Below are 14,533 nucleotides of genomic sequence, written 5' to 3' on the forward strand. Positions count from 1 at the left end.
CACACACACACACACACACACACACACACACACACACACACACACACACACACACACACACACAGACACTGCTGTTGTTGTACTTGATAGACCTTTTTAATATTTATTTTTCTTCAAAATGCTACTATTACTATGTCAGAACGCTATAAAGGACTCTTTAGGAAAAGCAAAAAAACAACAACAACAAAAAAAAAATACCTCTTAATTTATGTTCTCTACAAGTCTTCTGTTGTCCAGTCTTGCACTTTAAATGTCTGTATGAGCACTGTCTATGTCCATACTGTCTTAAGTCCATGTACAAGTACTGTCTATGTCTATACTGTCTATGTCCTTACCTACAGTAGTCTATGTCTGTATGGGAAAGCAATAAATGTAATTTCAAATTCTTTGTATGACCAGTGCATGTAAAGAAATTGACAATAAAACCCACTTGACTGAATTGAATGAGTTGAGTGGTTTCAGTTCTCTATTTCATTTTACACTGTAGACATCTGTTTCTCACTGTGCATAAACCCCTTTCATGTCTATTCATATCATGTTGACTAGTTTCTCTTTCTATCTTCAAACCATATACACTGCCTGAAGCATTTTAGGTGTCTCCGACATTTGTGCAGATGTCATGTAACTATAAAGAGAAAACACTCAAGTGAAAAATTGCGTGACCAAATGAGAGATTTATTGAAAAACATTAGCGGAAGAAAATGGAATTTGTAATGCAACTGATGGTGATACAAAACAAAACAAAGTATCAACAGCGCTCTAGAATAAAAAAAAATTATCAATATGCAAAGGGAAATATAAGAAAGAAACATTTGTTTTCAGAAGAGAAAAACCTGAAAAAAAAAACATGCACTGCAGGTAAGAAAAGTGAGGACTGGGGCTTTGTCTACTTTCCTCATCTGGCTGTAAAGGGTTAAGCCTCCGTCCCCATTTAGCTGCAGTGAGCGTTGTCCACTGTAGCCTGTCTATCAGCAGTGAGCGTTGTCAACTGTAGCCTGTCTAGCTGCAGTGAGCGTTGTCAACTGTAGCCTGTCTAGCTGCAGTGAGCGTTGTCAACTGTAGCCTGTCTATCTGCAGTGAGCGTTGTCCACAGCCTTGCTCAGAGGCCTGGAGAGGGCAGAGTGCTGCAGCTGGCAGCTGTAGGAACGGCCAGAGTGCCAGCGTTGCGGCTGCACCCTCAGGACGCTGCTGAGGGAGAAGGTGCCATCAGACTGGCGCTGAGACGGGCCCGTCTGGAAGTCAGTGGCCGCCACTTCTTTGCCATCCTCTAACCAGCTCAGGGTGGCACCATCATAGAAGCCCTGAGCCAGGCACACCACAGAAGGCCTGTCCCCAGAGGAGAGGGCCTGGGAGGGGGCCAGCACCACCAGCTCAGGGGGGGATTGGGGATGGGCTAGGAAAAAGATGAAAAGGAAACATGAAAAAAGGTACATTTGAACAATATTTGACCAAATAGAATGTACTGACGGGTTAAAAAAAGTTTGAATCATTGACACTATAATAACATTTTGTTTAACACAGCGTTATAAATTGTCTATGTATATGTATATGCAGGATGTACCGGTACAGTAACATATGGCCAAATATATGACATACATATGACACTAGACTGTCCCTCTTGTCACCACAATGACAGGAGCTAGGAAAATGAGGGATAGGGTCCAGGCAAATGGCATATACGTTACCAACAAAATGGACATTTGCTTTTTTTAAACTATATTTTCAGATCTACACTAGGACTACATGTAGGAATAACACATGTCTCTGCTGTGCCCAGAGTGGTAACCGCTTTAAGGAAGTGTGTTGCGGATTGCCAAATCTGCAGAATGACACTGCATGATTTAGCATTCCAAAGAATGTGACCACGAAGATCTTAGATATCTTGTGCAATGTGTACATCATCTCACTGTCTTTTTCACTGTTATAAACTATACTTAACTTCAAGAAGAACATCAAGACATTTTGTGTCTTTCATCATGTACACCAATTCTGGAGTATTACAAATATATCAGTGAATGCCAACAGTGAATGAACGGCCAATCAGGAATTTCTAAATCTCTCTCTGTTCTCTGTAGCAAGCTGAAAGTCACTTACAGTCCCCTCCAAAAGCATTGGAACAGCAAGCCAAATGCTCATGTTTTTGTTGTCCACCAAAGACATTTGGGTTTGAGACCAAAAGATGCATATGAAACAAAAGTCCAGAATCTCAGCTTTTATTTCTTGATATTTAAATGTAGGTGTGTTACAAAATTTCAACAAAGAGAATTTGGCTTCCCGTTTCAATACTTCTGGAGGGGACTGTATGCTCGAAATGCAGTGCACCTGGGATATTTTGTTTTTTACCCCGACCTCTGCCAGTCTGCCACTGCTGCACCCACTGCTGTGTCCACTGCCTGGTCTGCAACTCTTCCTTCGTGTTAACGTGACGTTGAAAAGGTTGGATGGATTTTCACCAAGCTGATAGGCTACATCGATGGACTACCTTTTGGACTCCAACACTTTCAAGATGGCAGACAGCCGAGATGGATGATTTTTTTTAGTAACTGTGTGATATCTTTTGAACAGGTGGATCGATTTGCACTCAAATGTTTGCTAACACTCAAATATGTGTGCTAACACTCCAATGAAATCAAAAGACAACCCTTTCAAGATGGCAAACTTTCAATGACTCTTGCTTGAGACATAATCAATCAGGGGTAGAGCTATAGGGAGGGCGAGCAGGGCACTTGCCCCTGGGCCCAGGGCCCTCCCGTATTGGTGGTGGGGGTCCTTGGCAAGCTGTATAGGGGGCCCTACAAGTATCTTGCCCAGGGGCCCTGTGTGCAATTGTTCCCCCACTGCAATCAATACTTTAACAACTTGACATGGGGACCAAAACAGGTTTTGATTTTGCCTAATTATAATGTTTGCTAACAGAAATCTCTGGCGCACCCCCAGGGGGTGCCCGCACCCCAGGTTAAAAAACACTGCTAGATGATTTGACACAATCTGAGCTTTTCCCTTGAGGCAGTGCCTGGTGCGGAACGGCAGGTATTGGGCTTAGAACCAGAATGCATCAAACTGGCAAGGAATGCATGGCGTGCTGCATAGCAAAACTATCACTGCTCCATCAAAAACGAGCCCATTGTCAAGATATTGGCCCTCATTTATCAAAGCAGCGTACGACGAGAATCGTACGTACGTCGTGCGTACGTTCTTTTTCTACGACCACTTGGCATTTATCAAATCTCATCGTAAGCGCAGGAAAGATGAAATCCTACGACTGCTCTCAGACGGTGTACGCCGTTTTCAAATTGGACTTGAGATGACTATGATCACCAACTTGAGCAGCAGTTGTCGCGCAACAACTCATTATCATAAATATGTGACCTACATAGGCCTAATTACAAAATGTTTTTACATTGTATATTTTGCCTATAAGCCAACTTCTACTTGTTTGAATTGGTGCACCCTTCCTGGGAGCGCTGCGTTAATTTGGCATAGGTCAACAACTGCAAGAGACTTCTAATTTATGATTTGACGTGATGTGTGAATAATTGTGCAATATACAGCCGAGTATTGGAATGTGCCTTCAGTCATGGAATCAATGGACCGACGTCCTTTCTTTTTAACACCTGGGAGTTCAGGCGCACATCAATCAATAGCCTATAGTAATAATCTCCCGGTTGAGTTTCGCCATTACGCACGACTATCCGAATACACACCTGACACGTGTGTGTCCGATAACACGTTATAGTCGTCCATTTAGATGGCAAAAGCTAGGGCTGTCCCCTCGAAGGACTGGAGCGCAGGAGAGAAGCAGGGCGCACGTGAGCGCGAGAAGGACAGCGCACTGGACATGTAAAACTCTCCTATCCCCAACAAATGGTTTGGGCACTGTTTGTTTGCCAGTTTCACGTAGGAACCCTTTCTTGACCTCGTTTATAAAAAGATGTATCATCATATTTAAAAAAATATATATATATATTATTTAATATAATTATATAGAAGTAGGTAGGCTATTTGGAAATCAATCTCTACCCCTTACATATTGAGAACCGAAACACTGTTGACTACTGCTGTTGATTATTTCCACGTGTTATTTTGTTGTCTACCTCGCGTAAAGCCTAATTTCAAGCTGTCAATCAACCAGAAACTTGGATGTTTTGGCCGGTTTGCGCTTCTCCATGTCGCAAACTTAGGGGTGTGGTCTCCTTCCCGCCGTTTTAGAGAAGGTGTGATTATTCTAATTACGATGGTTTTCAGACGCTGGATTTATCAACAGCCGCTCGCTCTTACGATGGGATTGGAGAGGTACACATGTTTAGTAAATCTCACGTGAGCTTCGTCGTACGACGAGATCTGCGCTCATTTCTGCGATGGTTTCTACGCAAGTTTGATAAATGAGGGCCATTGAGTGCATCTGTGTGCTGCTGCATCCATTGACCATCCTTACAACATTCGCTTTTCCCATGAGTATACACTGAGCCACCTACTTTTCAACTCTTTTCTTTTGCATTCAATGTTTTTTATAGGCCTACTTCATGTTTAAGACTTCATGCTTGACACTTTTATATATTTTTTGGCTTGGTAGAAGTTAGGGTTAACATGAGGGTGAGGATTTTAACAAGTCAACAGTCCCACAACAAATGTGTGTGTGTGTGTGTGTGTGTGTGTGTGTGTGTGTGTGTGTGTGTGTGTGTGCGTGTGTGTGCGTGTGCGTGAGTTCCCCTGCATCCCAGACAGACCCTGTTCTGGTGTACCTATCTGACTTCAAGCCCTCTCTTTGCTGTGCTGTTATGTTAACCGTATTTTAATGATCTGTCACCATAAGGTAAAGAGACGAGAGATAAAAAGATTTTCGTATGCTTGTTTGAATTGTAATGGTAGAGTATGGATTAATATGATAACTATAAATGGCCATTGATCAATGTGTGACTAGATATTTTCAGCGTGTGCCTAACCTTCTCTACTCATAGCCTATCTTACAATAGCTCACACGTATGTAAATGAGTTTGGTGGTTTCAGTTCTCTATTTCATTTTAAACTGCACACCTGTTTCTCACTGTGCATAAACTCTTTTCATGTCTATTCATATCATGTTGACTAGTTTCTCTTTCTATCCTCAAACCATATACACTGCCTGAAGCATTTTAGGTGTCTCCGACATTTGTGCCGATGTCATGTAACTATAAAGTGAAAACACACAACTGAAAAATTGAGTGACCAAATGCAAGATTTATTGAAAAACATTAAGGGAAGAAAATGGAAATGTATAATGTAACTGATGGTGATACCAAAACAAAGTAAAAAACAAAAAAACCCATTATCAATATGCAAAGGAAAATATAAGAAAGAAACATTTGTTTTCAGAAGAGAAAAACCTGAAAAAAATGCATGCAGGTAAGAAAAGTGAGGACTGGGGCATTGTCTACTTTCCTCATCCGGCTGTAAAGGGTTAAGCCTCCGTCCCCATTTAGCTGCGGTGAGCGTTGTCCACTGTAGCCTGTCTAGCTGCAGTGAGCGTTGTCCACAGCCTTGCTCAGAGGCCTGGAGAGGGCAGAGTGCTGCAGCTGGCAGCTGTAGGAACGGCCAGAGTGCCAGCGTTGCGGCTGCACCGTCAGGACGCTGCTGAGGGAGAAGGTGCCATCAGACTGGCGCTGAGACGGGCCCGTCTGGAAGTCAGTGGCCGCCACTTCTTTGCCATCCTCTGACCAGCTCAGGGTGGCACCATCAGGGTAGAAGCCCTGAGCCAGGCACACCACAGTAGGCCTGTCCCCAGAGGAGAGGGCCTGGGAGGGGGCCAGCACCACCAGCTCAGGGGCGGATTGGGGACGGGCTGGAGGTTATGAAGAGGGAACAACACAAAAATTACTATTTTACAGTGATTAGTGCTGATGTTCAAAAAGATGTAACATTCACATGATATGAATTGAAGGCATGGGTAAGATTATGTAGGCCTAACGTCTAACACACTATACGATATAATAACACTGCGCTAACCTTTACCCTGCAAGTGAAGTTGATATGGGTGGGCCTATTTACTATTGTACTATTGTACACTTAATTGCAATGTGCCATAATACAGATACATTGTAAAACAGGACCTATGCAGTGAAACCATGGAAAGTATGTTTCAAAGATTTTATGATTGGACGCAGGATGTACATTAAATGAAATTAAGTCAAATAAATTAAATCAAATCAAATTAAAAGAGCTCAAGTTAGATTATTAGGCTACATTACGAATCAGTATTAGATTAGATTTAATTTATTTTCAATTTCTGTAAATCAAGTAGCCTATGAATAAAAAACATGGTATGTAATGTAAGATAAAAGTAGACAAAATGTTGGTGATCAAGATACACATTTTCAACAGCCAATGAAAGAAATTAAAAAATCATGCTGACACATGCTTAAAACAATAAGTTTTTTTCTTCCTTTAATCTGACATTTTTGAAAGGGTGAAATAAAATGAAAGGGTTATAAAAAACATTATAAGCATTTTTCATCAAATTACTTTACATTGTTTGTGTTCATTGAATGAACCTACGAAATTAATCTTCAATTCAAACCTATTCATTCATTCTAATACTGTTTTATAATTCGATTTTTAAGATATGATGATGATGGTGATAATGATTATTTTTATTATGTTATTAATTGTTATTATTATAATTTCATAAGCAACAAGAGAGGATGAATCCTTAAATAACATGTGATATCGTTACAAAATCTGTTTGTTTTTGTACTATTTATACAGAGGAATATGCATTTAATTCTAGCTTAAGAAATTATTTGAAAAAAAGACTGCACTTACTCACCATTACTAATTCGTAGCTTGGTTCCTCCACCAAAATAAGTGTTGTATCACAGTGTTACAGCCCCTTACAAAAACCTCTGACATGCAGTTCCCTATTTGCAATGGCTCCCCATGCTTCAGTGACCTGCACCACAGAGGTCAAACCCACTATTCAGCAGGAAATGGACCTTGTTCAGACAGGAAGTGGCTGAAATCCATCACCTAATGCATCATGACTATGGTCTGGACAGTCGTCAACATTGGTTGTCTTGTTTTGCACTCTATACAAGCAGGTTGAGGACAGCATGAGTTTTTGTATTGGTAGTTCATGACACTGAATCACTGTGAGATGCACCAGATGGCTGGCAGTTGTGACATGCACAGTAATAAGTTGCCTCATCTTCAGCAGCTACTCCATTGATGTGCAGATACTCCTGACTCCCAGATCCAGAGTAAGTGAATCTGATGGGTAGTCCACTAGCTCTGGTGCTGTCTACTAATAAGAACTTTATTCCATCATCCTTCTGTTGATACCACGTTAATGCCCAGTTACCGCTACTGGAATGGTGGCTTAATCTGCTTGGTGAGCAGGGGATCTTCACATTCTGCCCCAGCTGAGCTGTTAGAGATTTCTCCTGGGTCAAGACCAGGGCCTCCAGACCTAAAGACAACATTCAAACCAAATCAATGAAAGAGTTAATGCTATAAACATGGATATAATGCATGTTGTGTTTGCCATAAGTAAGATTGAACAAAGTCCTCCTGAGTGAGACTGAGGATGTAAATATTCTCCTACCACAGAGAGTGAAGGCAAGAGCAGTGAGAGTAGCTGTGTTGAGGATCATGGTGTTCAGCTGTGTGGCAGTTACAGATGGAGAATTTGTCTTCCCTTCTGAGAGTGAAGAAAGCTCCCCCACTCTTACTTATAAAGAGCAGCTCAACACAACTGACCTGTCCCCCCATACATGTACTGCACACCCACCTCCCTCAATCATACAGGCATGCACGCATGCACGCGCACGCACGCACACACACACACACACACGCACGCACGCACGCACGCACGCACGCACGCACGCACACACACACACTCACACACACACACACACACACACACACACAGTATTGTGTTTGATGCTTGATTTTCTACATACAAGCATGTTGTGACATTATTTCACCTCTGCTTTCAATTATGACAGATGGAGGAAAGTTACCATGATTTTCTACCTCCAGGCTTCTTACACTGCGGCCAGTCTTCTGACCCTGATGTACTGATTGGAACATTTTCACATCAGCACTCTGACTTCAGTTCTCTCCAACACGCACCAGCATGGACCTGCTGTTGGGTTCTGACCCAGTGCACATATGGATTGGCCATGGCAGGTGTTGTGCAGTCTCTCTACACTCCGGATGTATGTGTCAAACAGCCAGGAATACACCATGGACCACCTTGGACAAAATATTTTATAGTCATCCACAATAATTATTTAGTGATTCAGTTCAGTAAAATCAGCCTATGTCTTTATACTGTATACAGTGTTTATAAGTTGTATTCTGCAAAAAAGGATAAAGCCTTTTTGTGACCATTGTTATTCATATTCATTAAATATTCTACAGCTGCAGGACATTTTCTTCAACACTAAATGAAATAGAAGGATGTTTCAGTTCTTCCTTTCAATATCTTTTTCTGGTTTCTTTAAGCTCATGTAAATGATGGGGTCTGCAGTTGTTGAAATATTTGAATTTTGTTCTTTTGGCAGGAAACAGGTTGAGTTGTGCGAGAAGCCTGTTATGCAGATGGCTGCACCTCACTTGAACTGGTGACCAAGCTGATCTGAGAATTATATCACATATAGGATACATTACACAGCAATAATGAGTACACCCGCTTGAAAGGTAACAATTGGAACAATATTTCAATAAACACAACATACAATAAACCTGTTGAACTTACCACATTAAAAGTGAAATGAGTGAATGTTTGACTAGTCAAATTAACTAGCAAGATTGACTGGATATAAAAAAGTTAATTTATAGCCCTGGTGATGAATATATACTTTTCAAGAATCAGGGTTTATTAATAACCTAGCCAAATAACTATTATAGCCTACTACTGTAACATAGCCTAACATTGCCATTAGGGCAGAGAGGTTAAGGTTACAGGTGGGTGTTATTCTACCACAACAACAGCAGATGGCAGTACAAGCTACAAAATAGCAATAGGGCCTTCAGTGCAATTTCAAGCAAGTGCATAATATACACAGACACTGAGCAACAAAGCTGAGCAACGTTACTTTGCAATTTCCCACCAGCAACCAATGAAGTTGCTAACTGGTTAGTGGGTTCAGTGGGCTGCCGTTTCCTTCCTCCTTTCCTGATACATGAGCTACTCTTTCCCCTGGATCCCAATAAGACACATACTGTACTGCACCCCGCAGCTCTCTTCACCTTCAAATCCTCATATCTTGTTGTTGTTCTGCTTTTATCTGAATGAGTTTATTGGGTGGTTTATAATGATCTCACTCCCATAGAAATGGTAGCTACAAGCTGAATTTTGAATCCTTCTTATCCTCATCCAGTGTTCTAAATGACTTTTAGTATATGGGTTAATGTGAGAACTACAATGGCCAATGACCAATATGTCACTGGATATTCTTCATGTGTCTAACCTTTTCCTATGTCGTTCATACATGTATCGTATAGTAGGCCTATGTCATGCTATTAGGAACAGCAATGTAAATGATGTTGCTGGTTTCAGTTCTTTATTTAGTTTTAAACTGTGCACACCTGTTTCTCATTTTGCATAAACTCCTTTCATGTCTATTCATATTTAACCATCTTGCCTGTTTCTTTTTCTATCCTCAAACCATATACGCTCACTGAAGCATTTTAGGTGTCTCAGGGAATTGTGTTGATTACAGGCCTGCATATAAACTGAGAATACAAAACCAAAACGTTGAGTCACCAAATGAGAGATTTATTGAGAAACATCAACAGAAAAGCAGGATGCATTATGTGTTCATACCAAAACAAAGCATCAACAATGATCTTTGATACTTTCAAGTAGAAAAGTATTTACTAAAATGCAATGAAACATTCAAGAAAGAAACAGCAGAGAGAAGAATGCATGCAATTAGGAAGAGCATTGTCCCCATCTATCTGCAGTGAGCGTTGTCCACTGTAGCCTGTCTAGCTGCAGTGAGCGTTGTCCACTGTAGCCCGTCTATCTGCAGTGAGCATTGTCCACAGCCTTGCTCAGAGGCCTGGAGAGGGCAGAGTGCTGCAGCTGGCAGCTGTAGGAACGGCCAGAGTGCCAGCGTTGCGGCTGCACCGTCAGGACGCTGCTGAGGGAGAAGGTGCCATCAGACTGGCGCTGAGACGGGCCCGTCTGGAAGTCAGTGGCCGCCACTTCTTTGCCATCCTCTGACCAGCTCAGGGTGGCACCATCAGGGTAGAAGCCCTGAGCCAGGCACACCACAGTAGGCCTGTCCCCAGAGGAAAGGGCCTGGGAGGGGGCCAGCTCCACCAGCTCAGGGGGGGATGAGGGACGGGCTGGAGGTTTAGAAGAGGGAACAACAAAATAAAAATAATATAGCACAATGATTAGTGCTAATGTTCATGGAAAATATGTAATAGTCAAATTATATGGATTGCTAAGACTTTTAGGAGTTTAGGGCCCATTTCTAATGCATCGGTAATATTAAATACACTATAAAACATTGCAGCCTGTTAATATAAATGCAAAATGTACATTACCCGATAGCCTAAAGTTTGTATTTTAAACCAACTTGAGAAAGCCTCAAGCTCAATTAAGTTTCGAGTTGAGTTACAAACTTAAGGCAGCAGAGCAACTTACATTTTTACGTTTAACTGACTTGTGATGTTTTACAATGTGACTTTATATAGGCACAGTAAACTAACACTAATACCTAAAACAGTATACAATAACACTGTGGTAACCCTAACCCTGTAAGTTGATATGGGCATTTCATATTGTGCACCTATGCCAGGATACATTAATACAGGCATTGTTATAGTGTAACTGCCAAGGGCTGGATTAACGCACAGGCTAGATATAGCTGCAGCCTAGGGGCCCCCACCTGCCAGGGGGGCCCTGAATGGCCGAAAGTGGAAAATCGCGGAATTATGACAAGATGCAATATTGAAAAAAAATCATCTGTCATGTTGAGTAGAGTTGCTAGACATGTTACCCTTACTTCCTAAGTCACAATAGACATTGTCTATGTAAATGTGTAGCAAAATTTTGCCCTCCAGTGGGCCCCACAGCAACTAGCAGCCTAGGGGCCCCGGCCCATCTTAATCTGTCCCTGGTAACTTCAAATAGTAAGTTTAGATTTTATAATTGGGCACACTATGAACAGATGATATCAAATTAAATAAAATTAAATGAAATCATCCTATTATCATCATTATTGTCATAGAGCATAGATACATAGTCAGTGCACATAACTTGGGATTACATTACAAAATCAGATAAAAAAAATATATATATATAGGCTAGAACTGAATCTGAATTTAATTCTAATGATTGTGAAAAAAGACTCGACCTACTCACCATTACTAATTCGTAGCTTGGTTCCTCCACCGAAAATAGTAGTACCGGATCACAGTGTTACAGCCCCTTACAAAAACCTCTGACATGCAGTTCCCTATTTGCAATGGCTCCCCATGCTTCAGTGACCTGCACCACAGAGGTCAAACCCACTATTCAGGAGGAAATTGACCTCATGTAGACAGGAAGTGGCTGAAATCCATCACCTCATGCATGATGACTAAGGTCTGATCAGTGGTCAAATACTTGTTGCCTTGTTTTGCACTCTATACAAGCAGGTTGAGGACAGCATGAGTTTTTGTATTGGTAGTTCATGACACTGAATCACTGTGAGATCTTGACTCACAGTTGTAGCAGGCACAATAATAAGTGGCCTCATCTTCAGCTGTTACTCCATTGATGTGCAGATACATCTGACTCCCAGATCTAGAGTAAGTGAATCTGCTGGCTAGTCCAGTAGCTCTGGTGCCGTCTACTAATAAGAACTTCACTCCGTCATCCTTCGGTTGGTACCATGCTAACTGATAGCTACCGGTGCTTGGTGAGCAGGGGATCTTCACATTCTGCCCCAGCTGAGCTGTTAGAGATTTCTCCTGGGTCAAGACCAGGGCCTCCAGACCTAAAGACAACATTCAAACCAAATCAATGAAAGAGTTAATGCTACATGGATATGATATATGCTGCATTTGCCATATTCTGAGTAAGATTGAACAAAATCCTCCTGACTAAGACTGAAGATGTAAATAGTCTCCTACCACAGAGAGTGAAGGCAAGAGCAGTGAGAGTAGCTGTGTTGAGGATCATGGTGTTCAGCTGTGTGGCAGTTACAGACGGAGACTTTGTCTTCCCTTCTGATGGTGAAGAAAGCTCCCCCACTCTTGCTTATGAAGAGCAGCTCAACAAGACTGTCACGTTCCCCTACATGTACTGCCCACCCTCAGTCGTACATGCATGCATGAATGCATGCATGCATGCACGCACGCACGCACACACGCACATGCACACGCACACGCACTCACACGCGCACACGCACATGCACACACACAGTACTGTATTTAATGTTTGATTTTCTTGTCAGAAAGTTCACATAATTTTCCATTTCTATTTCCAGGCTTCTTATATTGCCATCAGTATTCTGACCCTGATATACAGATTGAAACATTTTAACATCAGTTCTCTGACTTCAGTTTCCTCCAACATGCATCATCATGGACCTGTTGTTCTAACCCAGTCCACATATGGATGGGCCATGATGACAGATGCTGTGCAGTCTCTCTGTGTACACTCTGAACACTTTCTGTGTGTGTGTGTGTGTCAAAACAGCCAGCAATAGCCTATAGCTCAGACAAAATCTATAGTCATTCACAGTGATTATTTGATGATTCAGTCCAGTGAAATAGGCCTAATACATGTCTTTACGCCACTGTTGATTATACTTATACAAGTATTTTCATTGTATGGTGTCTACTTAGCTTTGCCGTTTGCTATGAATAAAATAAAATAGGCCTACACAAGATGCAAAAATCATTTTGACCATTGTTATTCATAAAAGATTCTACTGATGCATTTGGACATTTTCTTCAACAGTAAATGAAATAGAAGGATGTTTCAGTTCTTCTTTTCAATATCTTTTTCAGGTTCTTTCAGCTTGTGAGTGATTCTCTAATTCCCCTACACTTTTAAGTCCGTGGATTTTATTTGATAATTCCACTAACTATTAACTGCATCCAATGATGTTTTGGACATTAGAAAACATGTATCTTTCATATAATACAGAAAGTGTAGACATAGCATTATTTCCCTCAGCAAGAATGAATATTTAATACTGGCTTTGGGCGTTTTCATGCCGTCCTGTTTTCCAAATGTCAGATTCAGTCTTCATATTAGCATGTAAAGAAACTTGTTTTGCCCAAGACGATTGCAAATGTTGATTCACAGTAATCATCACAATATGACAAAACTGTCAGAAAGACCACTGTCCTTTCCATTATACATGAAATTTGCCATTTTGTGTGTGTCCACGAAAACTGTGTTAACCGTGTCACGGTCTGAAACCTCCTCCATAAATCAGTAATGGTTTGGTCTTAGGCCATACGAATAACATCACGTGATGTCATAACCTCTTTGGCAGGATACGGGAAGACTTTTTGGTAAATTTTGAGCTCCATCCTTCCATAATTTAATCCATTCTTTTTCATGTTCTCATAGCGGGAAAATTGCCTTTCAACTGTGTTATCAACATATTCATAAGAATCTGAATTAGAAATCACATGTAGAAAAACACAGATAAAGCATATGCATGAATTGATTAAGGTGTTGTGGTGGAACTTCTGAGGTCCTCAGTTAGCACAACACCATAAAAATGGCTGAAATGTCAACGGTGTTACCGTCAATGGTGTTACAATTAAGTATAACAGTCAGGGTTGCCAGATGAGGCTGATGATTTCCAGCCCAAAAAATGATCAAAATACGCCCTAAAAACCCGCCCAATTCTATTGATTTATATGGCAGTGGGAAGGTTTTTCTGATAGATGCCATTTTTACCCGCACACGGCCATCCTAAGCAGCCCAATTGGGCGGGAACCAGCCCAATCTGGCAACACTGATGACAGTTGAGGAGAAGTATGTTTTTGCCAATTTATATCCATATTGACAGACAAACAAACAAAATAATTTGTGTTCTAGGGAGATGGGTTTGTCTGCTCTGTTTTTTCTCCTAAAAAAGTGCCGACTTGTTCCCCTGCACTTTTGACCGTAACACAGTTGAGTAACACGGTTGACTGTTTTGAAAGTGTTTTTGCGCTATTGATCCCTTATGTGTTGGAAAAATCCTATGAACATACACTAGGGATTATCTCCGGAGAAGGAAGTCTTGTGTAAGGAGGGTGACTATATTCAAATCAGACGTTACAGGGATTTATGATGAAAAATGTGTCAGTCTGTATCACAGTGACTCATAAAATCCTACTTATGAAGCTCAACAATCACATTTTCTATATCAGTTGCACAGATTAATGACAACATTACTGCTAAGGGACATAAGCACTTTCAAACATATATTGTTTCAACTCTGTAGTATTTTTATATATGTTTGAAATTACATAGTATTTGTCCATAACACCGTTGACAAAATAATTAAGCAAATGTTCGCTTTCATTAGAGTATTTATCAAATGATTTA

General features: G+C 41.1%; 1 protein-coding gene and 3 gene segments (V, D, J or C); all 4 read right to left on the bottom strand.

Moving 5' to 3' along the window:
* Window positions 1-1,009: 1,009 nt before the first annotated feature.
* Window positions 1,010-4,956, bottom strand: LOC134469872 (immunoglobulin lambda constant 1-like). The segment is given in 2 exon segments: window positions 1,010-1,393; window positions 4,944-4,956. Coding segments are annotated over 2 exon segments (339 nt in total).
* Window positions 4,957-5,212: 256 nt separating this feature from the next.
* Window positions 5,213-6,999, bottom strand: LOC134469873 (immunoglobulin lambda constant 2-like). The segment is given in 2 exon segments: window positions 5,213-5,818; window positions 6,969-6,999. Coding segments are annotated over 2 exon segments (360 nt in total).
* Window positions 7,000-7,097: 98 nt separating this feature from the next.
* On the bottom strand, window positions 7,098-7,637 carry LOC134470168 (Ig kappa chain V-V region MOPC 173-like). The segment is given in 2 exon segments: window positions 7,098-7,441; window positions 7,577-7,637. Coding segments are annotated over 2 exon segments (384 nt in total).
* Window positions 7,638-9,891: 2,254 nt separating this feature from the next.
* LOC134470169 (immunoglobulin lambda-1 light chain-like) lies at window positions 9,892-12,169 on the bottom strand. Its single transcript, XM_063224200.1, has 4 exons — window positions 12,109-12,169; window positions 11,691-11,972; window positions 11,363-11,404; window positions 9,892-10,332 (listed from the first exon to the last, which is right to left on the bottom strand). Exons 1-4 carry the CDS (start codon window positions 12,155-12,157, stop codon window positions 10,004-10,006), a joined length of 702 nt encoding a protein of 233 aa, XP_063080270.1. The 5' UTR covers window positions 12,158-12,169; the 3' UTR covers window positions 9,892-10,003.
* Window positions 12,170-14,533: the final 2,364 nt, after the last annotated feature.

The sequence above is a fragment of the Engraulis encrasicolus genome, chromosome 19, assembly GCF_034702125.1.
Source record: "Engraulis encrasicolus isolate BLACKSEA-1 chromosome 19, IST_EnEncr_1.0, whole genome shotgun sequence".
NCBI classification, from domain to species: domain Eukaryota; kingdom Metazoa; phylum Chordata; class Actinopteri; order Clupeiformes; family Engraulidae; genus Engraulis; species Engraulis encrasicolus.